Raw genomic sequence first — 26,794 nt, 5'->3', positions numbered from 1 at the left:
CATTTTATTTGAATTGCAGACATTTGCCTTTCCAACTATTCTTATTGACTTTATTAAAGGTCCTACCAATTTGCAAAGATATAAATTCCAATTCTTTCCCCCCTCCTCCCAGCCCCAAAAATTGATTCTACTAATTTAACGTTGTATCTTATGTACATATAATAAGACAACTGATATCAGAATACTAATGAAGACACTTCTCAGTACATTTGGGCCAAAGGGCCAGTTTCTGTTCTGTACAACTATGGTGTAACTGGAACTTTGGGACTTACGATGACTGAAACTTGATGCATAAACAGAAGACTGAAAAAAAAACAGTAGTGAGATCAGATGACCATTTTATTTTGAGACTGGAAAAATTCCCATGTTGTTCAAATTGTGACATATTTATGATGGAGCGTAACACCATGGTTTAACAAGTTTTGGATACAATGCAGTACCTCAGTAATAAAGTTCATCATGGCTAGTTGCTGGTTTCTCTTACTGGGGATTGAAACTAATTTTCTAGAACAGATGCAAGAAAGCTACCACCGGGACAATGCTGATGCAGTCCATAAAAGCAACGAAATTTAACGCCACCATTATCTGCACTTCACTATAACCTCATAACACACACAAAATGCTGGAGAACTCAGGTCAGGCGGCATCTGTGGAGGGGAAACTCCATAGATCCTGCCTGACCTGCAGAGTTCCTTCAGTATTGTGTGTGCTGCTCTGGATTTTCAGCATCAGCAGAATCTTGTGTTTACTATAGTCAGATAGCCCAGAGAAAACTTACTTGCTGGCATCGGGTGATGGGTATCTGTAAGATCCCTGTGGACCATAAGGTGCTGGAAACGGTAAACCACAATATGGAGCATACATCTGAAGAGAATAGAAATACAAAGAACAGACAAGGATCAGGAGGGGTTGAATTACTAGATTTTTTAAAATATAAAAGCCCTCAAGCCAAATAAAATGTAGCCATTAACTTGGCAGCACTTCAGAAGAAAATAATTTGTTTTTGTACAGTCTAGTCATGTTTCAGACATTCCAAATTGCATCAGATATAGATCATTTAAAACTGAATTACTGATATGCAAGTAAACAATAGCAATTTTATCCACCAGTTAATTTACTTTTGATGGTATTGATTTACACAGGAATGCGTTAGCAAAATCAGAGCCTTCTGCTCTTTGAAATCCTAACCACACTATAGCTTTCATAAGCTAACTATATCAGAATTGAGCGCAATGGCAAAGCAATGCCATTTCCAGAGCTAGGTTGAAACAGGCATCATCTAGGTGTTATGAAATGAATTTAACATACAATGGCACACACCACGTCAAAACTTCTTTTACTGTGAATAGCTGAGTAAAAGATTACCTGATTTCCAAAAGGCATAAAGTTAAAGATGACACATTTCTTTAATATTTTAAGATATTTTTATTTCCATCTTTTACAGTTTCAAAATAACAAAAAAGGAAAAGGCCCAAAGCAAAAGTTTGGGCACCCTGCATGGTCAGTACTTAGTAACACCCCTTTTGGCAAGTATCACAGCTTGTAAACGCTTTCTGTAGCCAGCTAAGAGTCTTTCAATTTTTGTTTGGGGGATTTTCGCCCATTCTTCCTTGCAAAAGGCTTCTAGTTCTGAGAGATACTTGGGCCATCTTGCATGCACTGCTCTTTTGAGGTCTATCCACAGATTTTCGATTATGTTTAGTTCAGGGGACTGTGAGAGTCATGGCAAAACCTTCAGCTTGCACCTCTTGAGGTAGCCCATTGTGGATTTTGAGGTGTTTAGGATCATTATCCTATTGTAGAAGCCATCCTCTTTTCATCTTTAGTTGTTTGTTTGTTTGTTTTTTTTTTATACAGACGGTGTGATGTTTGTCTGTTCCAAAGGCTGCTGCAACACAAGCTCAAATATGATCGATCCAGTTGGGAGAGGCGTTTTCATGAAATTCTGCACCCTTTTTTCTCCAAACATACCTTTGCTCCTTGCGGCCAAAAAGTTCTATTTTAACTTCATCAGTCCACAGGACTTGTTTCCAAAATGCATCAGGCTTGTTTAGATATTCCTTTGCAAACTTCTGACGCTGAATTTTGTGGTGAGGACGCAGGAAAGGTTTTCTGATGACTCTTCCACGAAGGTCATATTTGTGCAGGTGTCACTGCACAGTAGAACAGTGCACCACCACTCCAGAGTCTGCTAAATCTTCCTGAAGGTCTTTTGCACTCAAACGGGGATTTTGATTTGCCTTTCTAGCAATCCTACGAGCAGTTCTCTTGGAAAGTTTTCTTGGTCTTCCACCGTTCCTGTTAACTGCTATTTCATAATTACATTACGAACTGAGGAAACAGCTACCTGAAAACGCTTTGCTATCTTCTTATAACCTCCTCCTGCTTTGTGGGTATCATTTATTTTAATTTTCAGAGTGCTGGGCAGCTGCTTAGAGCCGCCTATGGCTGCTGATTGTTGGGACAAGGTTTGAGGAGTCAGGGTATTTATAAAGCTTTGAAATTTGCATCACCTGGCCTTTCTTAACAATGATTGTGAACAAGCCATAGCCCTAACAAGCTAATTAAGGTCCAAGACCTTGGTAAAAGTTATCTGAGAGCTCAAATCTCTTGGGGTGCCCAAACTTTTGTATGGTGCTCCTTTCCTTTTTTTCACTCTAAAATTGTAGAGAACAAAAATAATACACTAATCTTACACAAAATGTTGAAATGAATGTTTCACCTTTAACTTTGACTTTTGGAGATCAGTTCATCTTCCACTCACTTAATTAACTATTGACAGGAATAGAAATTTTGACCAAGGATGCCCAAACATTTGCATACCACTGTATACTGTGTAGCTCAAAGCTGAAGAGTCATCACCTAGGTCTTACAGAACTTGCTTTCATTTTATTTTACTTAAAATGTGACTATCACACATGAAATGGAACATTGGATTTTCAGAACGAAGATGATCTCCAGTTGTACTGGCAGCTTGGTTGACTTTGAGGCTCACACACAGAAGTCAACAAGTGATAAGAGTCTTAGCAATAGCCAATTACTTATGAATATGGTATTTCAAACATCAAAATCCACTGCACCCATTCTATTCAAAACCGGGAATTGCCCAACTTCTCTTCCTCCCACTCTAGGTTGATACATTCTTGCTTTACCTGCCTAATATTCTTTTACAGGTTGCTAGCTTGGCCTTGCAACTAATAAAAGACAAGTTCGGTTCCAAGACTTCAACAGTAAGGCTAATGTTAGAACTTAATGCAACAGCTGCCCCTTTATGGATTTCCTGGCAACTCTGGCTGAGTAACCCTGCCAGTAACATCTGATTTTGTACTGGAAATGTTCCAGAACTGACCAACACTTTAAAATCACTGAAGATGTTAAACAGCTCAGGGTAACAGAACACAATAGAGCACAGGAGAGTACAGCAAAAGAACAGGCCTTTCAGCCCACAATGTTGTTCCAAACCAATTAAATAACTACATAGCTAATTTCTTTTACCTACACATTTTTCACATCCTTTCATTTTCCTCATATTCATTTTCTATCTAAACATCTCTTAACAGCAACTTTTCTGCCTCTACCACCAAATAGCACAATCCAGGTACCACCACTCAGTTATAAAAAAAAAACCTGCCCCTCGCACCTCCTTTGAAATGACCCCATCTCAATCTTATAAACCAAATATCAGGTCTCCCCTGAAAGATCTTTATCAAAAGAGCTCAATCAAGTTTTAAGACTTGCTCCATACAAAGCCATGGTCTTCCAAATGGTCAAATCTTACCCCCAAGAATCCTCTCCGGTAACTTCCCCACAACTGACATGAGACTTACTGGTCTCAAGTTTCCAGGATTATCCCTGGTTCCCTTCCTAAATAATTGAAGAACATTAGCTACTCACCATATCTCCCGGACTTCACCGATGGCTAGAGGACACAAGATAATGGTCAATCTCTTCTCTTGCCTTATCTCAATAACCTGAGATATATCCCATCAGGTCCTGAGGACTTATCCACATCAATGTTCTTAGTGAACCAACACTACCTGCTCACCTCAAAATGCCCAAACTATCATAGATTCAGGACTGATCTCCCTATCCTCCACATCTTTCTCCTTGGTAAATATTGATGAAGTACTCATTTAGAACCTCAACCACATCCTCCACATTTAAGCAAATGTCCCCCCCCCCCCACTTTATCATTGAGCAGTCCTATCCTATCCCCCCCCCCCCCCCCAGTTATCCAGTTGTTTATGATGTATATAAAGACTTGGGATACTCTTTAATCTTACTTGCCAAGGACTTTACATGGCCCCTCTTGGCTTTCCCGATTCCCTTATGTTCTTTTCAGGCTTGTTTATAATCTTCAAAGGCTCCATTTGACTCTAAGCTTTACATAGTTTTCTTCTCGACTAAATTCACTACCTCTCCCAACAATCAAGGTTCCCTTACCTTGCCATCCTTGTCCTTCCTTCTAACTGGAATATAACTGTCCTGTACTCTGTGCAGTTAGAGGGTGTTAAAACCTTCCACATGTCAGATGTGGATTTACCCAGAAATAGCTGTTCCCAATTAACTCTCCCTTGTTCCTGCCTAATGCTCTTGTAATTTGCCTTGCTCCACTTTCATACTCTCAAGATCCACATATACCCTTATCTATAGCCATCTTAATGTTATGGAGTTGAGGGGCAAATTTTTCATTCAGCACCTTTATCATTAAATATGAAAAGCTTCAGGCAGTTAAATAATGATGCTGCTTATCAAGGAAGTTTAACCACTGGGCACACCACAGTAGGAAATATCAGACACTATTCACGTTCAAACCAAAAAAATGGATGCCCTTGTTCAGCAGGGCATCCATGAAGATCTGCAACCAGTCAGTAAACCCAAAAGAATAACACTCATGTTTCTTTTACAACACGACAAAATCTTTGAAAATTGGACAAATCCTTGTAAAACAACAGATTCTTCAATTTCTACAATTGTTCTTATAATAACCAGTGTGATTTTCCCCATTTCATCTCCATCTTTCAAGGCTTTTGTGGAATACTTCACAAAGCCAAATACCCATCAGCCCTTCATTCAAACCAACTTTCTTCACATTTAACTGGAGAAAGTATTAGCAAGACAATGACCTGACTTCAGAGCTCCTTTCAGGTGTCACTGGATGGCAGTATGGATTCTTCCATCCTTGTTTTACTCTTGTGATACCAAGAGCACTGCAGTCAGATTAGTGGTCAAGATGCTAACTGCACACCCAGTGAAAGAGCTAGAGATCAGCCTATTTGTCAAACCATACATTCTATCCACCAAGGTCACCTGGGTTTAACAAATTTGCCTGTGGAACATTTAATAGACAATGCATTTCATGAGTTAATGTATCATCAAATATTAAGTGTTATTAAATCAACCAGATAATCTGCATTAACAGTAATCAGGATGTTTCTTCCAAGATCTTGATTACTTACAAAAGCTGGCATCATCCCCCTGTATGGTGGAGGGTATGGTTGGGGAACTGCCTGCTGTGGCACACCGCTCCCTGATCTAGGTGGTTGTTCGGCCATCCTCAGGGGCACCTTCTGGTCGGCTGAGGATGCTATACAGCTTGCTGCTTCTTCTGGGCTTAGCTCTTTGGTTTCCCCCTCGATCAAAGAGACACCCGGAGCACCCAAGTTCCGCCCACCACCCTCCCTCCAGCTGGTCACATCTAAGAGGGAGTAGAAAAGTGAAAATGTTAAAACAACTTACAGAATTTAAGCGTAACAGTGTGCAAGTCCATATACCAAACTGCATGGTACCTGCAGCAGTACCTGTAATTCTAGTCTTACTTGTCTGGAGATTCAGACTATTTACAAGTCCAGATGAAGAGTCCCTGCCTAAAACATTGACCGTTCATTCCTTTTCATAGATGCTGCCTGACCTGCTGCATTCCTCCAGCATTTTTATTGTATTACTTTATCAGTCTATTGTGCTTTATATCTGTTAACAAATCTGGGGCCTAAGCCCTTTATAGTCTTAAAATACCAAAAGTCTAAAGGATTTTTGCTATTTTGATTCTGAAGCTATTAATACCTCCAAAAGCTTTTGAATGGGTTCGGAATTTCCACCATATTTATGCGAAGCTCTTCCCCCAAAGAGGACCAGTGAGGTCTAATGTGTAGACTTTAGATCAAAACCCAACCGTATTTGTCTCTGCACTGAACTGCTTGCCAAGACTTCTCTTCAAGCATCATGTGACTAAATGCTACCTGAAAGATTCCTGGTGCTTTTGGTTGCCCTCCCAAATATCACAACTTGTGCAGCTCAACAACAAAAAAAATGTTACAACGGTTCCACGTCCTGATCACGGCCATCAATTCCAAGTAACCTCTAAAGACAAGCAACAGGAATTCTGCAGATGCTGGAAATTCAGGCAACACACATCAAAGTTGCTGGTGAACGCAGCAGGCCAGGCAGCATCTATAGGAAGAGGCGCAGTCGACGTTTCAGGCCGAGACCCTTCGTCAGGACTAACTGAAGGAAGAGTGAGTAAGGGATTTGAAAGCTGGAGGGGGAGGGGGAGATGCAAAATGATAGGAGAAGACAGGAGGGGGAGGGATGGAGCCGAGAGCTGGCCGAAGAAATCACAGATGGGGAGCAGTGAGAGATGGTTTCACTGAACTCCCGTCGAAGAGAGGATCTAAACTTCTTCGGTGTAGGCATCACCGGAAGAGGCTTCGCAGTAGTGAATTTAAACGCAAACAACAGGAATTCTGCAGATGCTGGAAATTCAGGCAACACACATCAAAGTTGCTGGTGAACGCAGCAGGCCAGGCAGCATCTATAGGAAGAGGCGCAGTCGACGTTTCAGGCCGAGACCCTTCGTCAGGACTAACTGAAGGAAGAGTGAGTAAGGGATTTGAAAGCTGGAGGGGGAGGGGGAGATGCAAAATGATAGGAGAAGACAACTGGATTTAGGTTTTCCTGCCACTATCACACAAAATCTTGAACAAAATAACAAAAATAAATTCACAGAATTCAGTGACTTACTTTGAGGGCGGAGGCTTGGTCCGGGCCCATACGACTGATCTGCAATGTCCCTTTCTCTGCCAACTTTGTCCTGATCTCCAGCCGCTTGCAGGGTTGGAAATTCCTCGCGAGAGAATGGCGACTGTTGGTTTGATCCCTTTCCACCTGAGCACAAATGTCATTTTTTATTTAAAAAAACATTCTAGTGGAGCCTAAACAGAGTCCCACTTCGAGCAGACACACTTTCACAGCCCTATTCAAACTGGAAGCACTCAAAGCAGCATTTCCAGAAAAAGTATTATGACACAAATAATTATTCAACTGTCGTTTGCCCAGTGATCCACACATTGTGATGGAAACATCAATTATTTCCATTTCTTTAACTTCATAACTCACTTCATAAAGCAGTTGGATAATTAAAACCCTCATCGAACCATTGCACCTTGTATTTAAAAGATGCAATGTATATTCTATCTATATACTACTAAAACTCTCATGCTCTGTCTGTTTGTGATCTCCAATGAGCACAAACGGTGCATAACAGTGGGACTTTTTTTGGCTACATCGAATTAAAATGCGCTTACAGAATGCAGGCAAGGTTCAGGGTTATACATTCATATAAAATTGCTCATTCGCAACAATCAACAGGCTCCCTTTTAACCCGAGAGCCGATCCACCATCATGGAAATCAGGACGCGACAGCCTGATGCATGCGCACGGCCACCCTCAGCAGCGACACCTACCAGAGCAAAAGGACAGGGCAGCTCTATTTCGAGGGGTCACATTCTGCTAATCACCATCAGCATGTGCACGATTGGGACAGATCAAACTGCCACCGATCAATAAAAGGTAATTAAGTCTTATTGTAATGACGTACTTTGAGACGCCCATAAAACTCTTTGCCGCAATTAAAGGACAGCGGTGACTATATCACATCCATTTAGGAGAGCGCCAACTACATCATCAAGAATAATCAGCATCCTTTGGTGTTACTGCTTCGTATCCTCTATCCAGCATCAGGGTAAAAAAAAATAGTCAACCTAATCATGCCGCGTGGAAAGGGAAGGGGGACATTATGGTCAAGAGATGATGCTAAATGTCGTCGGGAAGCGGCAAGGAGAGGGAGAGGACAAGAATCAGATGAGGCCAGGGCCGCATGACTCCAGGATCAAAGAATCAGGACAAAAAAAGATGAGAGAAAAGAGACAAAGGAGCTGAGAAATGCACGTCTCCAGGATCAGAGACAAAGAACAAACAGCAGAAGAGATGAAGAGACAGGGGATGAAAGGGCTGCACGACTCCAGAATGACGACCAGAGGCACAAGGGTGGCAAATAAACCAGAAATAATGCCATCAAAATTGTCCTTCGTTAAACAAATATTTGCTTTGCTACGTGTCGTTCTTCTTTAATAAACTAAGGTTTCCTACTTCAGTTTCCAAAGCAAAGCGATACCGATAGCATTCAGGAAAATTTAATGTTCATTCTGGTCACATCAGACTGCACTACCCTTCTCTCAAAGGGTGCCCCAACGGGTCATCCTGTTGTCTAGTACCAGATATATTGTTCATCACTTTTGTTATTTTCTTACAAAGGGCAAAAGTGATGCTCGAACGTTTCAGGGAACATTACTCAGGACAGCTGGAGAATTCCCTATCCTTCAAGCAGAACAGGGAAACCTCTAACCTAAAGTGGAAAGCCTAAAATCAGCATCTCAAACAATGCAGCGCAGCTCAGCTCTCTCAGTGGAATGCCAACTAGATTATGATTGCAACTAATCCTGTCAGTGTAATGCATAAAGCCTTCTGTAGGAAAGGGGAGAAAATGAGTGGACACAAGTCTGCAAACATCAGCTCTAAATTCCAACTAACTGGCAGCTGAGACAAACAAAAAAGTTCAAACTCTCAGCAGAAGATTAAGTCCTGGATTGGTACCCGTGTTTCTTTTGACTGAATTAAATAATCAGATTAACTTAAATTTATTATGGAGACACAAATCTCAGTGTGGGATGAGGTTTAAACATCAGGTCAGATTTTTGTTAAAGTTAAACAAAGATCAAGCCTTCAATATTATACATCTTTGTGAGAAATCCCAATTGATCTAGATTGAGTTGAATGTGCCAAGTTTTTTTTTTAAATATTAAAAACAGTACCCACCTGCACACCAGGCAACATAGCCACTATAGTAAAAACCAGCCAATCAGGTAGCAATATTATGACATCATAATATTGGTAAGCAGATAACTTCAGAGTGACTATTTCTAGTTTGTGAAATATTGAGGTGCATAGATTGAGCTAAACAATATTTCTACTTTAAAATTTGCTTAGATCATTGGCCCTGCCTCTTACATATCACGAAGATCTGTACTCATCTTCCTACCTTGTTTAAAATTAGCCAAGAAAATTGCATGAGTGCATAATAGAACCATTTGGCTTATGCACTGATACCAGAGTTTTGGCCTTCAATTTTGTCATCCAAAATTGGGAATGACAACATATTCCTCTCTTTTCATGCCAAGTATAGGCAACAAATGCCCTCCCACCTCTAAAAAGGACAATTCAGGACATTTACTCCACTGGTACAAATTCAGAAAGTTTTAATTTGGAAATTGGGATGTAGGCATTGCTGGGAATGTCAATATTCATTCTCCATCTGAACTGCCCTGGTGGTAACAACTGCATCTGAACTGCCAGTCTTGGAGATGGGAATTCCAGTGTTGATAAATAAGGAGTTCAATGTGGGGAAGGAAAATGTTCAATGTTTTCTTGCAAGGTTGGTGTGCAACTTTGTAAAAAGTTACAAACTGTTGGGGGTTACCATACACCCTTCACTCTCCTGTGATGGGTTTAGACATTGGAGTATCTGAATCAAGTAACTATAGTGAAGGTTGCAGATGGTACACTTGTCAACAACAGTGCATCAGTACTGGAAAAAGTAAATAGTTATATGGTGAATGGCTACATTGTCTTGGATGGTAGGTAACTTTTGAACATTGTTGCAGCAGTACTTCTCCAAACAGTGTGGAGTATTCCCTCATGGTGGTATCTAGAGAAGCTGATAAGGTCTTGGGAAGAAAGGCACATGGCCCACCATCCCAGCTCTATCCTCCTGTAACCACAGTATTTAGCAGGTGTTAACTGCAGCTCTTAAGACAGCAATGGTGAGAGTACGATTTTGATTATAACAATATTATCGAATTAAATGTTAAACTCTGATGATAGCCTTGCAGAGTACAATCTTTAAAGCTCATTAGAAAAAAAATACTGAACACACCAAAAAATACAAAAGGCAAACGGAAGTAAACGCCACCATGTAGTTATGAAGTGCTTAGCTTACAACCAGCAAGACTCACCATCGCCTTGTGCACCATGTGTAACGCTCGCCTGTGCCCAGGATTTTGTTCCGCTTTGTGCTGAAGGGGTGGTCTATAATTAGCAAGGGAAAAGATAGTGTTATTTACTTCACTACTCACCCCTGAATTATCTATAATACATTTTCTCAAACTTCACAGGTACTTTCAGTAACTCCAAGCTGACATTGTGGCTTGAGGATCAAAGGTTGCAGCAACAGCTGCACAGGTCAAGTAGCAACAGTTGGAAAGTGTTGAAGAGGGGGATATAGATAATCAGGAATTCTTACATTCCGAGAAACTTGTATGACAGAAGTATCTTTAACTTTCATGTCTGTTCAAAGATCAGCTATCCAATTAGTACTTGTCCTTTGGTGGTATGATTCTCCTCCTCCTCCCTTTTCTCAGTACCTTTCCAATACAACTTACTATGTAAACAGTTCTTCCTCTCCCAATAATTCTGTTATTCAACATCTGATTTCTACTTACTGAAGAAACCCCCTTTTCAGATCTCATTTTACTTTTATCTTGAGTTTAAAAACACTAGGTTTATATGAGCTCTCAGATCAATCACATTTGCTCACTTATATTCCTAGGATCAATAAAGACCAAAAGACATTGGATCAAATGGCCTAATTCTGCTTCTTTGAGTCTACTCCGCCATGCCATCAAGGCTGATTTATTTTCTCTCTCTCTCACACACAATTGTCCCACCTTCTCCCTGTAACCTTTGATGCTCCTACTTAATCAAGAACCTTTAAATATATTCAATGACCTGGCTCCCACAGGCATCTGTGGCAATGAATTCCACAGATTCACTACCCTCTGGATGAAGAATTTCCTCATTGGTTCTGAAGAGACATCCTTCTATTCTGAGGCTAAGCCCTCTAGTCCTAGACTCTTCCACGACTGGAAATATCCTTTCAGTTCCACTCTATCTAGTCCTTTCAATATTTGGTAGATTTCAATGAGATTCCCCCCCCCCCACCCAATTCTTCTGAACTCCAGCGGTATAGGCCCAGACTTCAAACTTTCTGCATTATCACTCAAAGAGTTGAACTGCACATGCATGTAACGAGAGCGTCTTGGACCTCCAGGTGGTCCACAGCAGGGGTGAATGATAAGTTCATGGCCTAAGCTAGAAGGAGGTGAGTTATACAGCTCTTGTTACATCCACATGCAGTTCAACTGAGTGAAAATGCAGAAAGTTTGAAGTTAACAACTCATCTCTTTCTACATTAGGCCACAAATTTATCAATCACCCCTGCTGTGGACCACCTTCTGGAGGTCCAAGACGCCGACTTCCACAAAGAAGGGATCCGTCTGCTCCACGACCGCTGGACTAAGTGTGTAAATGTAGGAAAAATAAATGTGCTAGGTTTTCTAAAATCGACTCCTTCTACCTTAGGCCACGAACTTTTCAATCACCCCTCGTACTCTAAATGTGGTCTGACCAATGCCTTATAAAAACCCAGCATTACATCCTTGCTACTTGCTCTCAGAGGCCTTTCAATTCTATCTGGCCCTCATAACTGGGGTGGGGTGGGGTGAAATTTCTAGTGCCAATTAACTTACCACTTTAGGGGGGTGGGAGGGGGGGAGGAGAAGGATTTGTGTTGAAACTGGTACAGCAAGGGGAAATCCATTTGGTCACAGGGAAAACACACAAATTCCACACAGGTAGGACCCAAGGTCAGGATGGAACTTGGGTAACTGCAGCTATGTGCTAATAGAATAACGTTTTGCACTACACTGCTTGATGAAAATTTTCAACATCTATTAATTCTCCAAGTACAAAGATCTTACATTTCCCTAAGCGACTGGGGTCTTTTATTTCATTCTGTGACTCACAGAAAAATAGCAGTAAACCTGGCCCTCAGCAATGTCCTGCATTCTAACATAACAATGGCCAACCTGCCCTTGGCTTCAATTCTTCTTGACAGTGCACCAATGCACTCTTCATCTTTCAAACCTTACCCACTTCAAGTACCTCCAATAATCTAGCCTCCACACCCCCCCAATTGAAAATTCCAAAGATTCATCAACCTCCTCCAAAAAGCAATTCCTATGCACCTTAGCTTTAAAAGGATGAAAAGGGTGAAGACAATATCCTAGGAAGAGAGAGAATGCAATATTTTATAAAACACACCCACACATGTACGTGCTGGAGGAACTCAGCAGGTAAAGTAGCATCTGTGGATGGGAATAAACATAGACGTTTTGGGCTGAGACCCTTCATCAGGAAGGGGGAAGAAGTCAGAATCAGACTTCAATCAGAATCATAATCAGTCAGATTCTAACTTCTTCCTCCTTTTGGTTCCTGGCCCAAAACATCAACTGTTTATTCATTTCAATAGATGCTGTCTGATCTGCTGAGCTCCTCCAGCACATTGTGTGTGTATTGTTCTAGATTTTCAGCATCTGCAGTACCTCTTGTGGCAACGTATAATAATTCTACATCTGCAACATCTCAACAGGACAGATCTACTGCTGTTTCTTTGGTATGGAATCACTGATATTATCAGGACAGATTAAAAAGCTTACCCACCCTACCACCACATCTCAAGCACTACCCAATGATGCAATATTTCTCCGGTACCAAACATCAGACTAGAAATTGGATTTGTCACATTTATATTGAAACATACAATGCAATACTTTGCGTCCACAACCACAGTCCGAGATGTGCCCCAGGCAGCTCATAATTTACTAACCCTAACCACATCTCCGGAACGCGAGAGGAAACCCAAGGGAGTACGTACCATCTCCTTACAGACAGTGTTGGGAACTGACTGATATTACAGCTGGCACTGTGAAGTTTTACACTTACCACTACTTGCAGTGCCACTCCTTTTCCTAGTGCTGATGTGTGTGTATATAACATACACATATATTATATCTCTCAAGTTAATAGGTTTAAAAAGAAAAGAAACATTAAGCAGAGTACACAAACTGCTGGAGAAACTCAGCAAAATGAAATACAGGTGAACGTCAGCTCCAAACAGACTGAATTTCCTTACTAGTCATGCCAAATCATACCTCCTGTGGAGTTGCTACCACTGCTGTTGCTGCTGCTGGACGTTTCGACTGATTGGAGCCAGACGTCTGTGAAGCCGGCGGCAGCTGCGATTCCAGCTGCTGAGATGTCGATGCATCGGTACTGAAAACAGCAAAAGGGAGAGACAAGGCTGAAATGCAGAGTACAGATGTTACTGAAGACAAATCCCACTGAATATTTGAAAAAGGTTTTTAAAAAAAGATAACGGAAGGGGTGAGGAAAGAAGACACGGTTTTTAAAAATTGTGACAGTGAAGACCCATGTTACCATTTAATGCAAAAAGAGGGGAAAAAAGGACAAGCTCATTTGCAACAAGGCCATGGTAATCTCAGAAATATAAAAGCCTTAAAGAGAATTGAAGGAGGGAGCCTCTCCTGAACAAATTCAATCTGCAGTTATTCATTCTCAACATTGAGTAGGCAGGGAGGAGGAAGCAGGTGTTGGACACCAAATTTAGAGCAGCAGTTAAACTGAAGTGTGACCAACCTTCGCATCACCATTTAAAGACACAACCAATAAAGCAATTTTGATGGAAAAACAAATAAGTTTCATGTTTTATTCTACTATTTTGTCATTATTCATTGTATCAACAGAAATAATTGAAACATGCAAAACAAGCCAGAAGTTAAGCCTCTGAATTGATAAGGCTGAACTACTGGGCACACAACTGCAGTTTTATTTCTGGCTCATAACAGCAATTCAACCTACGAGCAAGGGCAGCTTTGCAGACCGTGTGGGTAAAATAAACTGCGCTGCTCAGCTAGTAATGACTAATCGCTTAAATCAAATGGTGTGCACTACCATTCATGTACTCTTGCCATTATCTACTTTTTTTTTGTTTTGCTTAAAAATGAGTGCACAAGATCCAAGGGAAATAGAATATAAAAACAAGGAGCTAATGCTAAGGCTTTATACGCAAGGGTCAGGCTACACTTGGAGTATTGTCAACAGTTTTGGGCCCCTTATCTCTGATTGGATATATTGTAATTGGATAGAGTCCAGAAGAGATTCGCAAGGTTAATTCCAGGAATGAAAGGGTAACAAATGAGGAGCATTTGGCAGCTTTGGGCCTGCACTCACTGGAATTTAGAAGAATTTTTTTTTGGGGGGGGGGGAGGGCAGAGGTCTCATTGAAACGTACTGAATGTTGAAAGGACTAGATAAGGTGGATGTGAAGAGGATGCTCCCTCTGATGGGGGCATCTAGAACTAGAGCACACAGCCCCAAAATTGAGGAGAGACCTTTTAGAACAGAAGTGCTTTAGCCAGAGTGGTATGCTCTCCATAGACTGCAGTGCAAAACAAATCCACGGGTATATTCAAAGCAGAAGTTGATAGACTCCTGATTGGTCAGGGTATCAAGGAATATGGTGAGAAGGCAGGTGGATAGGGATCTGGATCAGCCATGATGAAACTGAGCAGACTCGATAGGCTGAATGGCCTAATTCTGCTCCTATGTCTATGGTCTAATATTGTTATTGGACTTCAGACTACTTAACTCTACTGTAATCAAAACTTGCAACAAATTTTCTCACCTTCTACCAGAAAAAAAACAGGGTAAACATAGAATTTAATGAAATGAAATTAAAGCATGTAATACTCAATACCAACCATTGGAATTCCATATCTGCTATAAAGAGAGAGACTGGAATGATGTTTTTAAAAAATATAATACACTTCCATCATTCTATGCACAGGTAGGCCACACAGAAAAGCCAGATGTTTTGCGCAGTGCAAGATCCCACAATAAAGCTTCAAGTTCAGGAGAGCTTGCATAAAAAAAACCGAACAAAGATGGTTTTTTTGAATGAAGACAATGTTCTATTAATTGGGAAGCACATTTGATGTACAACAAGGCTTTGAAGTTCACCTTTTCTTCAAATAGCAACCAACATTTTTCACCCAGCAAACAGGATAATAAAAAAAACTGATTTTTAAAGAAGAAATGGAACATGGCAATGGCTACTTCAGCACTTAGTCTTGAATTACAAAATACAATTCCAGAAGAGTGGAAATGAACCTGAATTTTTATCTGCTGGATCATGATGACAGACTAACTTCCGCCAAGAAAGTTACAGCTGCACTTGTGATCCCTAAAATTCCCCCTGCCCCCTTATCCCGAGACCGAGTTCCAAGTCATCCAGTAAGGGCTTCAGCACAAGGAAGTGGTTGAAACAGACAAAAGACCTGAAGCTCTACATGATCTTTCGTGTCCTTTTAGACAGTTCAAAAGGTCCTTACAGCCAAAGAATTCACTGAATTGTAGAAAACAATTAAACTTGCCATACAGAGATATGGAAATATCCACAAATATCCATTGATACTATTTAAAAGTATTGATTTGGTGGCCTCCATCTGTATCAGACTTCAGCTTAATCATTCAAAGAAAACACCACCTGTTCTAGGAGGGAGGGAGCAAGGACTCCCTCCCTCCTAGAACAAGAGACTATCAATAGCAGTTCTTTATGCTAAAGTTTTGACAGTACATGTACCAAGATGCATGGAAAGACTTGTTATGCATGCCAACCAGATTATACCATACACAATTACATGGAAGTATGAAAAAAAGCCGATATAGTCTGTATTTTATATAGAGAGTTCAGTGCATGTAGACAAGTAGATTAGATCAATAGATCATCCTCTGATTACGAGGTCCATTCAAGAGTTTGATGGCAGTGGATGGAAGTGGTACAAGTCTGACGACTCATTCTCTCAGGCTTATGAATGTCCTACCGAAAAGCAGAGACAAAACGACAGTGACTGGACTGGGATGGGTCCTTGATTATGTCAATGGCCTTCCAAAAGCAGCCAGAAATGCAGACAGAGCCAATGGAGGGGAAGTTGGTTTGACCAATAGATCCTTCACATACACAAGTAAAAATCTCTGTTGCGTCTGTTTAAATGTGCAACAATGCAAATTCTAGTAATTTGTAATAAACAGCATGTACAACAGAACTGTCAATATAACAGAAATACAATTGTATCAGCTTGAATTATTCAGTCTGAGATGGCCTGGAAGAAGCTGTCCCCGAGCCTGTTGGTCCTGGCTTTTATGCTGTGGTACTGCTTCCCGGGTGGTAGCAGCTGGAACAGTTAAGGGTGGGGTGACTCGGGTCCCCAATGATCCTCTGGGCCCTTCTTATGTATCCGTCGCTGTAAAGACAGACTGGGACACCTACGCTCTGTCTGCCAGAGAAAGCAGGATCTCCCAGTGGCCACACATTTTAATTCCACGTCCCATTCCCATTCTGATATGTCTATCCACGGCCTCCTCTACTGTAAAGATGAAGCCACACTCAGGTTGGAGGAACAACACCTTATATTCCATCTGGGTAGCCTCCAACCTGATGGCATGAACATTGACTTCTCTAACTTCTGCTAATGCCCCACCTCCCCCTCGTACCCCATCCATTATTTATTTATATAAACACATTCTTTTTCTCTCTCTCCTTTTTCTCCCTGTCCTTCTCACTATACCTCTTGCCCACCCTTTGGGTTTTTCCCCCCCTCCCCCTTTTCTTTCTCCCCAGGCTTCCTGTCCCATGATCCTCTCATATCCCCTTTGCCAATCAACTGTCCAGCTCTTGGCTCCATCCCTCCTCCTCCTGTCCTCTCCTATCATTTTGGATCTCCCCCTCCCCCCTCTCAAATCTCTTACTAGCTCTTCTTTCAGTTAGTCCTGATGAAGGGTCTCGGCCCGAAACGTCGACTGTACCTCTCCCTCGAGATGCTGCCTGGCCTGCTGCGTTCACCAGCAACTTTGATGTGTGTTGCTTGAATTTCCAGCATCTGCAGATTTCCTCGTGTTTGCATTTTTATATACAGACCACGTGAGATCCTTGGTGATGTGTATGCCAAGGGACTTAAAGCTGTTCACCCTCTCAACTCCGGATCCATTGATGTCAATAGGGGTTAGCCTGTCTCCATTCCTCCTGTAGTCCGAACCAGCTCCTTTGTTTTTGTGACATTGAGGGAGAGGTTGTTTTCTTGACACCACTGTGTCAGGGTGTTGACTTCTTCCCTGTAGGCTGCTTCGTTATTATTTGAGACTTGGCCAATCAATGTAGTATCATAAGCAAATTTAATTAACAGATTGGAGCTGTGGGTGGTGACACAAGATCTGAAGCACGATTTGAACCTGTCAGAACCCCACAATCCAGTCATTCTCTGATCCCCCTTTCAGTCGGGCAGAAGATAAAAATTTCAAGATATGTATCACTAGGTTCAAGGATAGCTTCTATAAAGCTGTTATATGAGTGTTGAATTGGTCAACACTTCATTATGTGCCCATCACTCTCTCCTTCAATTTAAGGTGGTCCATAGGGCCCATATGACTAAGGATAAGTTGTCTTGTTTTTATTTAGATTTATCTCCATACTGTGATAAATGTAATAATGGGGAAGCTTCACTCATTCATATGTTTTGGACATGTCTGAGTTTTGGAAAATAGTGGAAACAAGTATTTCAAACCTTATCGAAACTTTTTAAAGTAAATTTCAAGCTTAATCCTTTGACTGCTTTATTTGGTATTGCTGGAGGAAAGGATATTATTTTGGAGCCATCTGATTTGCACATTTTGGCTTTTATGTCTCTTATAGCCAGAGGGATGCTTTTGCTTAAATGGAAAGTTGTAGCCCCTCCTATTCACGTCCAATGGTTACGTGATGTGATGTCATGTTTAAATTTAGAGAAGATTCGATGTTCAATCTTTGAATCTAATCAAGACTTTCAAACATTGTGGGGACCTATTCCGAATTACTTTCAAAACCTTTGATTTGCTGCTGAAGCACAGATGATGACTAAATCTTTTTTCTACTAATCAGCTTCGGTCTTGGTAGTGGGTGAGATTTTTTTTATATAATAAAATTATTATTTTTCAATGTTACAAACTAATTGACTTGTACAAATATAGGGTAAGGAGTCTTTATATGTGATTTACTTTAATGTATTGACATATTTTTCTTCCTGTACTCTGTATTTTTATATTATTAAAAATATTGGGAAGGGAATGAACTCCTTGTACCACAAAGGTGAACACATGATCTCACCATCTACCTGTCAGGACCCCTGCACTGTACACCATATTCCATCTTGTTATTGATGTTGTCTTTGTATTACCCTGATGTACTTACACTTCAAAATGATCTGTATAGATTGCACGCAAAACAATTTTGTATATGTGACAATAAACAAGTGCAAAGCCTCTGGGCCCAAGTCAAGAATGAAGATTTGAAAGTTTTGCAACAAGCAAAGGTGAAAGTGCTTAGCTTGCTATTTTAATAAAAGCAGTCAAACTAGATAAATAACTTTGTTAAAAGTAGCAAAGAAGGGTACACATAAACCAAAGGATTACAAAAGCAAAGAAGAATTTGCAAGTAGCAAGTGATTTCTGATAGATGTGAAGGCCATGTGATCCAGCTTAGCTCATCCATCCAGAATGATGGAATATTTTCCCTACTGCAGCAGGGCTTCTCCCAGGACCTCTGCCTTATCCAGGAGCTCCATATTGTGAAGTTGATGAAGAAATTGAATACGTCCTCAGTGTGCCATTTACAGATCTAAACTCGATTTGCCATCAATCTGGATTTTATCAAGGAGTTTAACACAAAACTAGAATTAACGAGAAACACAAGCTGGATCAGACTACAAGGAATTCCTGGAAGCAGAGCACAAAGACCGAATCCAACTCAAATATCCTGATGTATTATGTAAATAATTGGCTTGACTTTTAATTTGTATATATTGATAATACAAATCAGAGGCACTTGTGACAACAGACTCACTTGAAAACATTGGTTTTGCAAAGTGTGAAAATAAATCAGATGTGACAGAAGCAGAAGGTGAACAAGGTTAAAGAAAAGACAGCATCTTATGAGTGAGCAGCATGATCAGAGGTAGTTTATTCAGGCCTATTGTTTTCTCATTCCTTGGACTTCTCAAATTTCAGTGAGGTGAAGCAATAATCTTCAATGTAAGCAATAAAAATAGCATGCAATAGATTGAACTAAATGGTCTTACAACCAATAGAACAGACTGAAGCTTTGTAACCCTATCCCAATTGTGATTTGTGGTCATCAGCTAGATTTTTAACAAGAGGAACAGGTTCCATTAATTTGCTCTTTTTCAAAATGGAGGAAGCCAGAACGAAGACTGAAGAAATGGCAAAAACACTCAAAACATGCACTGAAATTATGACACTTTCTTGCAAGATCTGCTTAGTCTCAGGCATTCTGATGCACTTCCTATGACATCAGAAAACAACTGGAAGCATTGGATCCAATAAAGGATATGGAACCAGATGACATCCTAGCTTCAATACCGAAGACCTGCTCTCTACAACCAGCAGCATCGCTAGCCAGGCCTTTCTATTAGTTATAGTACTGGCGCCTACCCAACAATTTGGAAAGTTGCCTAGGTAAACCCATTCACAAAATCCCAGTATATGTGCTTACCTCTTTTGGTCTTGTGATTCTTGCTTGCTTGCCCATCCTGTTCCGTCTTTTGGTACTAAAGAAATATTAGGATCATTGCCTTTATTTTCTGCTTTTAAGCTTGGCAGGTTTGCAGGGGGTGGCATGCGCCGAGCTGCGGCAACTTTACCGAGACTCTGCAATCCATGACGTGCAGTGACTGTCATAAAAACAAAAACTCATGAGCAATCAAGTTAGCTGACTTGCTAAGAAAATACTGTAGTGGAAATAAAGTGGAAAGATACATCCTAAAACTACTTCATCTGGGAGATTCAGAGCTGTACAAAAACCAACTTATGTTATATAATACAACAAGCTTGAATCAGCCATATGGGACCCTCAGGTTATGGGTTAATAATGGACACAATCAAACAAAGGGAGTCTAAGCAATGGTGAAATTTATTGATTGGCATTAAATACAACCCACAATCCCTCAAAAATCCAGTACACAGCTATACTGCCTTGAGTACAAAGTCAGAGTGACAGTGACCCAGTTTTGATCCTGCTAACCCCAGCTCCAACAGGACTAGCAACTCAGTTGCTCAGTGCTTGAATAGGCATGTTAAAAACAAAGCAATTCTAGGATTTTCATATTGCATCCAAATCACATCTCCTATATGTTTCATAACAAGGTTGTTTAATGCCACACTAGTGAAATTCTTAAAATCATTCCAAGGGCAACTCATTCCAAAGCACTTTACCAGAAGGGAAATTGTGTACCCATCTACACTGAATTGACAGGATCTGAAAGTGCCAACGGAAGACAACTACATAACACATTAACAGATGAAATTTTTAAACTACGAGGAAACTGCTGCAGAGCCAAAATACAACCACAAAATGATCACATTATTTGGCAATAAAAGTGGGTCTACCAGATGAAGCAGTTTCTTTTTGTGTGTCCATTCCTATCAGGGCATTGTCCAATCTCAACACAGCAGCACATGGCTCAGATTTTAAAAGTAGTCACAGTACTTTTGATACTCTGAATGCTATTAATCACTCAGAATGATGTGGAGGAAGTGTTGGGAGGGAGAATGAAGTTTAAATAGAGTCAGTAATACAGCATAGAGTCAGGCCTTTCAGTACAACAAGTCCATGATGACCAGAGCATCCTACCCTGCTATTCGGTCTACAATCCTCCAAGCCCTTCCCCCTCCATGTACCCTCCAAAATGCAACTTAAATGTTGCAATTGTATCCACTGACATTTCCTCCAGCAGCTCATTCCAGGTACTCACTTAACCCCTGTGTAAAGTAGTTGTCTTTCAGGTCTCTCAAATCTCAAGCATGTACCTTGCATGAGTGCCCTTTGGTTTTAGACTCTCCAACCTTCAGGAGATCGTCACTGTCCACCTTATCAAGACTGCAAGATTTTATAAACTTCTATGAAGTCACCCTTCTTCTCAAATGAATAAAGATCCAGTGTGACCAACCTCTCCCTACTATCACACAGCACATAAATTTACCACTTACAAGTTAGTAAAATATAATTCAAAGTGCAGCTATATTTTTGAAGTTATTATTTATATGCTCATTTGCTTACCTTGTGTCACTGGGCTCAGATAGTCTACTGTTCTAGCAGACAGGGAGAGGAATCTAAAACGCTTTGAACTGTGGAAATTCTTCTTACAGGTTTCCCTTTATTAAGGGATTGGACACGCTGGAGGCAGGAAGCATGTTCCCGCTGATGGGCGAGTCCAGAACCAGAGGCCACAGTTTAAGAATAAGGGGTAGGCCATTTAGAACGGATTTGAGGAAAAACTTTTTCACCCAGAGACTGGTGGATGTGTGGAATGCTCTGCCCCAGAAGGCAGTGGAGGCCAAGTCTCTGGATGCTTTCAAGAAAGAGATGGATAGAGCTCTTAAAGATAGCAGAATCAAAGATTATAGCGATAAGGCAGGAACTGGATATTGATTGTGGATGATCAGCCATGATCACAGTGAATGGCGGTGCTGGCTCGAAGGGCCGAATGGCCTACTCCTGCACCTACTGTTTATTGTTTCCATTCCGAGGAAATATTCCCCATGCTTCTTGAGGTTAGTAATAGCCTAAAGCAATGCATTTGCACAAACAGCAACAAGAGAAACAAACTGGGAATGACATGACACGGGAAAGCATCTGGAACAGCCCAATATTAGGTATCCTTTGGACCCAAAAGAAGCCAGATGTGTTTGATTATCAAAGTTACTCGATTGACTAAATTCATTGTGCTCTACATTTCCCTCTAAACTTTAAAGCATCTCTGTAAAACCTATCTCTGCATAAATATCCTCATATGCAGCTTAGTGTCAAGTTTTTTAAAAAATGTGCTTCGTCGGGTTTTTGGTACGTAGAGGAATATGGAAACAGGCCCCTTCGCCCACTAGGTTCACACTGTCCTGCAATCACATCCCACACAAACCCCAACTCCATCACCATCCCTCCAGATCGCACAAATTAGAGTAAACAATTTAACTATCATTCTACACGTTGCAAGAAGAAAGCTAAGCACTTGGGGGAAACTAAACGCCACACAGATGGCACTGGAAGTCAGGATGAAAAGCATGATGCTGCATTGCTATAGTTACATAGTGTTCTTTTAATGCAAGCTGTTATTGGATTATTTAACACGAAGGACAAAACCCAGCACATACCCAAGCCATAGGAGGGAGGGACAGAAGCTAGAGAAGAAAATCAGTCAAGTGATCTCTTGCCATAGAAGTGAAGGTGCACAGGACCAGAATCTGGCTTTGCTACTCCGCACTTCACTTTGTTTTCACAAGCTCTTAAAGCATGTTGAAACAAGTCTAGTAGATTAACTAGATGAATGATTTATCTGACTGCAGATTCCAATAATAAACAAAGACTGGCAGGGACAAGTTCTTGCAGGTTTCATTAACAATCACACAGTTCTCGTTCTCTCTCTCTCTCTCTCATTACCTGTAGGTTTCTGAGTTTCTAAGGACTTTCCTTTGTAAGTATCAAAAAGGTTGAGTGACGAGTACTTGGTTTTTCCATCCTTTCCCTTTGCAGTTTGCCCCAAACGATCTGACATCTCGCTGGAAGGTCATTGAGTACGGTGGTTCCTTTAGGCACCCCTTAAAACGTGCCTCCTTCTAAAGAACAGGGGAGATAATATTCAGATATGTTGTTTAAAGACAAACTATACATTTTCATTCAACTATCTCTCACGGTGGTGTCTGAAAAGAGGATGCTGTCTAAGTTGCATGCCATCTTGGTCAATGTCTCCCATCCACTACATAATGTACTGGGTGGGCACAGGAGTACATTCAGCCAGAGACTCATTCCACCGAGATGCAGCACTGAGCGTCATAGGAAGTCATTCCGGTCTGTAGCCATCAAACTTTACAACTCCTCCCTTGGAGGGTCAGACATCCTGAGCCAATAGGCTGGTCCTGGACTTATTTCATAATTTACTGGCATAATTTAGATATTACTATTTAACTATTTATGGTTCTATTACTATTTATTATTTATAGAGCAACTATAACGAAAACCAATTTCCCCCAGGATTAATAAAGTATGACTATGACTATATTGTCAGCATAGTTTTAAGTGACTGCGAAATGGAGCTGTATGTATTACAAAGACTCTTGGTTAAATTCCATGACCATGCTCATTAACTTGACTAAAACAATCTGAGCATTATCCACCCCAGGTACTAATTCAGAGACCAATCTCAAAACTCCCAATTCTGTTTAATTAATTGACAGTTTAAAGCAGGGGTTCCCCAGACCCTTTGGTTAATGGTATTAGTCAATGACATAAAAAGGTCGGGAACCCCTGGTTTAAAGAATGGACTGGAAACCTTGTCAGGTTATTTGTGCAAATCAGGAGGAAAAGTGTAAAGAGAGGAAAAAGTTCGATCTATACAACACAGCTGGGCTCTTTAGGCCAACTCATGTTGACAGTGATACCCACTTACAGCCAAATACTTCTGCTCCTTTCTTATCCAAATGCCCTTTAATTGTAGTAACTGCACCTCCTTACCACTTCGTCTGCTAGCCCATTTCATATTAATACATTGTGTAGAACAACCTGGCCCCTCAGATGACCTTTCTACCTTCTTATCTTAACCGATGCCCTCACATCAAGAATGAGACTACCTACCTTAACACCATTAATTTTATAAATTTCTGGAAGGTCACCCGCAGCTTCTTACATCCCAGTGAGAAAGTTAATCTAGCCAATCTCTCCATTCCAGGCAACATCCTGGTGAACCTTCTCTGCACCCTTTCTAATGCTAACCCATCCTTCCTTTAGTATGGTGAGCAGAACTGTGCAAAATACTCCAAGTACAATCTGACCAATGTTTTGTACCGCAGCAACTCATATCAACTGCTTAGCCTATGAAGGTAAGCATACCAAATCACTACTTTATCCACCTGTGTCACCGTTTACAGGGATTTATGAACTTTCACTCCAATGATATACTTCAGCACGCCTGAAGTCCCTGCCATTTACTGTACATGTCCTGTTAGCATTTGATATTGAAAAGTGAATTAACCCAGAAAAGTGTAAGTAAATTCAAATTTCAGATTTGTGTTCCTGTTTCTTTTCACAACTTCTCCAACTTCACCTTCATCTTGATCTGTCCCCCTACATTTTCATCCTAGTCAACTATCTTCTGCTCCAAACACCAACCTAGAGTACATACTGAATTACACCCGATGATGCATTCTGTAATAACACCGCTTGAAGGCAGCTAAATGTTGAACATTTTCTGGGGTGGGGAATGGGAAATTTAATTTTTGTCTTATCTCACTTTTTAGCTACCGCATTGTCAAGAATTGTAAGGAAATGAATTGAATAGAATAGAATACTTACATCTTTCATATACATGAGTAAAAATCTTTATGTTATGTCTCCTTCTAAAAGTGCAATTTAACTGATTAGGTGGTGTCGTACCCCACCTACTCTGTTCAGGGATGGGTTTTCCAGTTTGACAAACATAGCTTCTTTAACACCACCCCTTTCAAACCACCTCTCCTCCCTGTCCAAATGAACACATTGTTTAAACTTACCATGTCAGGGGTAAGTTTTTCCACACAGAGTGGTGGGTGCATGGAATGTACTGCCGCCAGTGGCGGTGGAAGCGGATACAATGGAGTCTTTTAAGAGACTCTTAGATAGGTACATGGAGCTTAGAATAATGGAGCTATGCACTTGGGAAATGTTAGACAGTCTCTAGAGTAGGTTACATGGTCGGCACAACATTGTGGGCCGAAGGGCCTGTAAATTTCTAAGTTCTCCAATTGCCTGATGCACAAAATAGCAGGTGGCTTTGGCAATCTGGGCAGGGACAGTGAGGAAGGTGTAAATTTAGTGAAACCAAAGTATAGCAAGTCAATGCAGTGGAAAACAATGAAAGGTCCAATTATAAAAATAACACTTTCCTTCCTTCTTCCCCAAATCAGTAATTGGGCATTTGCTCCGTTACTCACAAACAGTTAAAATAATAATTAAACCATGGTTTTCATAGAAAACTATGAGTTACAAAAATACAACCTGAATTTTTGATTCAATTCTCATCTTACTGCATATACCAACCAAAACAACTTGAATTTTCTACAAAATAGGTCAGAAACGGGCTTTTGTAGAGAGCAAACAAGGTTCTTCCAGTCTTCATCACAAGAAGTCACATAAAAGCATCTTTTTAAGTCTATGCTTTAGCAGTTTGATAACAGCACAAAGCCACAGAAACTCTGGTTATATTTATGCTGTTATCAACCTCTGAAACAGACTTAAAAAGGCACTTTTATAAGAGTCTGTTAAATGAGATGGGAAGAACTTAAAACATACCTTTACATTCTTTAAATGTTAAATAATTTTACACCTAACCTTCTCACCTCAAGAAAATAGCAGAGAGTGAAAACAGTAATTGCTGAAGGAAAAATGCTAGAGGAAGCCAGCAGGTTAAGCAGCATCTGTGGACTTGCAAATCATTTCAGGTTGTGACCTGGTATAACCCCAATCACGAGTATTTTGTAAGCAAGTCTCCATTTCCTTATTAATTGGAGTTGAGACAGCCTGGAATAAAGGAATAACATGATGGGACAAAACTGGAGCTGCCTTCATTCTTGTAAAAGCTGACCTCAGATTTATGAATGATACCGCTATACAGTAGGCGAGGAAAACAAACAAATGCCAACCCTCAGGGAATGACAGATACAGCCAACAGGAAAGGACTGAAACAGTATCACTGATCAATTTTGCTCAGCCAATGACTACATTCAGGGCCAATTTTTTTTTTGAGCAATGAAAATATCACCGAATTTAGAGGGAATGTGGTAGAGGTGAGGGCTGACTTCACCGAATAAACAGTGGAAACAGAAGCAGGCCATACACAATTTATCCTACTCTGCTACTCGATAAGAAATAGGAGCTGGTCCAAGTAGCCATTACTTCTTAAAGACTGGAGCTAAACAGCAAGCCAGAAGACAGTCGGAAAATTCAGCCATTGGAAAACAAGTCACCAAGTTGCAATAAGAATTGCTTTCTCCAGAGCATACTTTCAAAACCTGCAGCATTAAAAAAAAAATCAAACCATGGTCATGCATCTAGTCCAGGCCTCAGATGCAACATTACAGAACTAAAAGCTTCAGATTTAAGAAAAACATCCAGTACAAGTGTTAAATTCTAAATACATCCAAAGTTGAAAGTTAATCATTTGTCAAGTGTTTGGAAAATGTTAGTTTGTTAAGTGGTTACTTTTAGCATACAACCTCATGCCAGTGTTAAAAACTACACTATTTTGGAATGACCTACAGTCACACCCAACTTCTCTCACCCACCCACTAGTGAATGATCAACAGGATGATCCCAGTTGATTCTCACCTGCTGGGATAAGTAACATAGTGTCTCTTTTCCTGCACAAAAGTGAACAGAGTCTATCAACACAAATAAGAGAAAATCTGC

The 26,794-nt window shown here is 40.6% G+C and overlaps 1 protein-coding gene across 8 annotated transcripts in view; it reads right to left on the bottom strand.

Annotated features, from left to right (window-relative positions):
* Positions 1-26,794, bottom strand: part of LOC134346629 (protein PRRC2A-like) — a 149,775-nt gene that overhangs the window by 100,261 nt on the left and 22,720 nt on the right. For all 8 annotated transcript variants that reach the window (XM_063048091.1, XM_063048086.1, XM_063048089.1 and 5 more), the window contains exons 2-8: positions 22,796-22,971; positions 19,856-20,033; positions 13,386-13,506; positions 10,350-10,422; positions 7,021-7,164; positions 5,460-5,698; positions 779-864 (exon numbers count right to left, since the gene is read on the bottom strand). In XM_063048091.1, coding sequence (XP_062904161.1) covers positions 779-864; positions 5,460-5,698; positions 7,021-7,164; positions 10,350-10,422; positions 13,386-13,506; positions 19,856-20,033; positions 22,796-22,910 — 956 coding nt within the window. In that variant the 5' untranslated portion in view covers positions 22,911-22,971. The remainder of the gene's footprint in view (positions 1-778; positions 865-5,459; positions 5,699-7,020; positions 7,165-10,349; positions 10,423-13,385; positions 13,507-19,855; positions 20,034-22,795; positions 22,972-26,794) is intronic.

Source organism: Mobula hypostoma, chromosome 5 (assembly GCF_963921235.1).
Source record: "Mobula hypostoma chromosome 5, sMobHyp1.1, whole genome shotgun sequence".
Classification (NCBI taxonomy): Eukaryota; Metazoa; Chordata; class Chondrichthyes; order Myliobatiformes; family Myliobatidae; genus Mobula; species Mobula hypostoma.
This window is presented reverse-complemented; position numbering and strand designations above follow the sequence as displayed.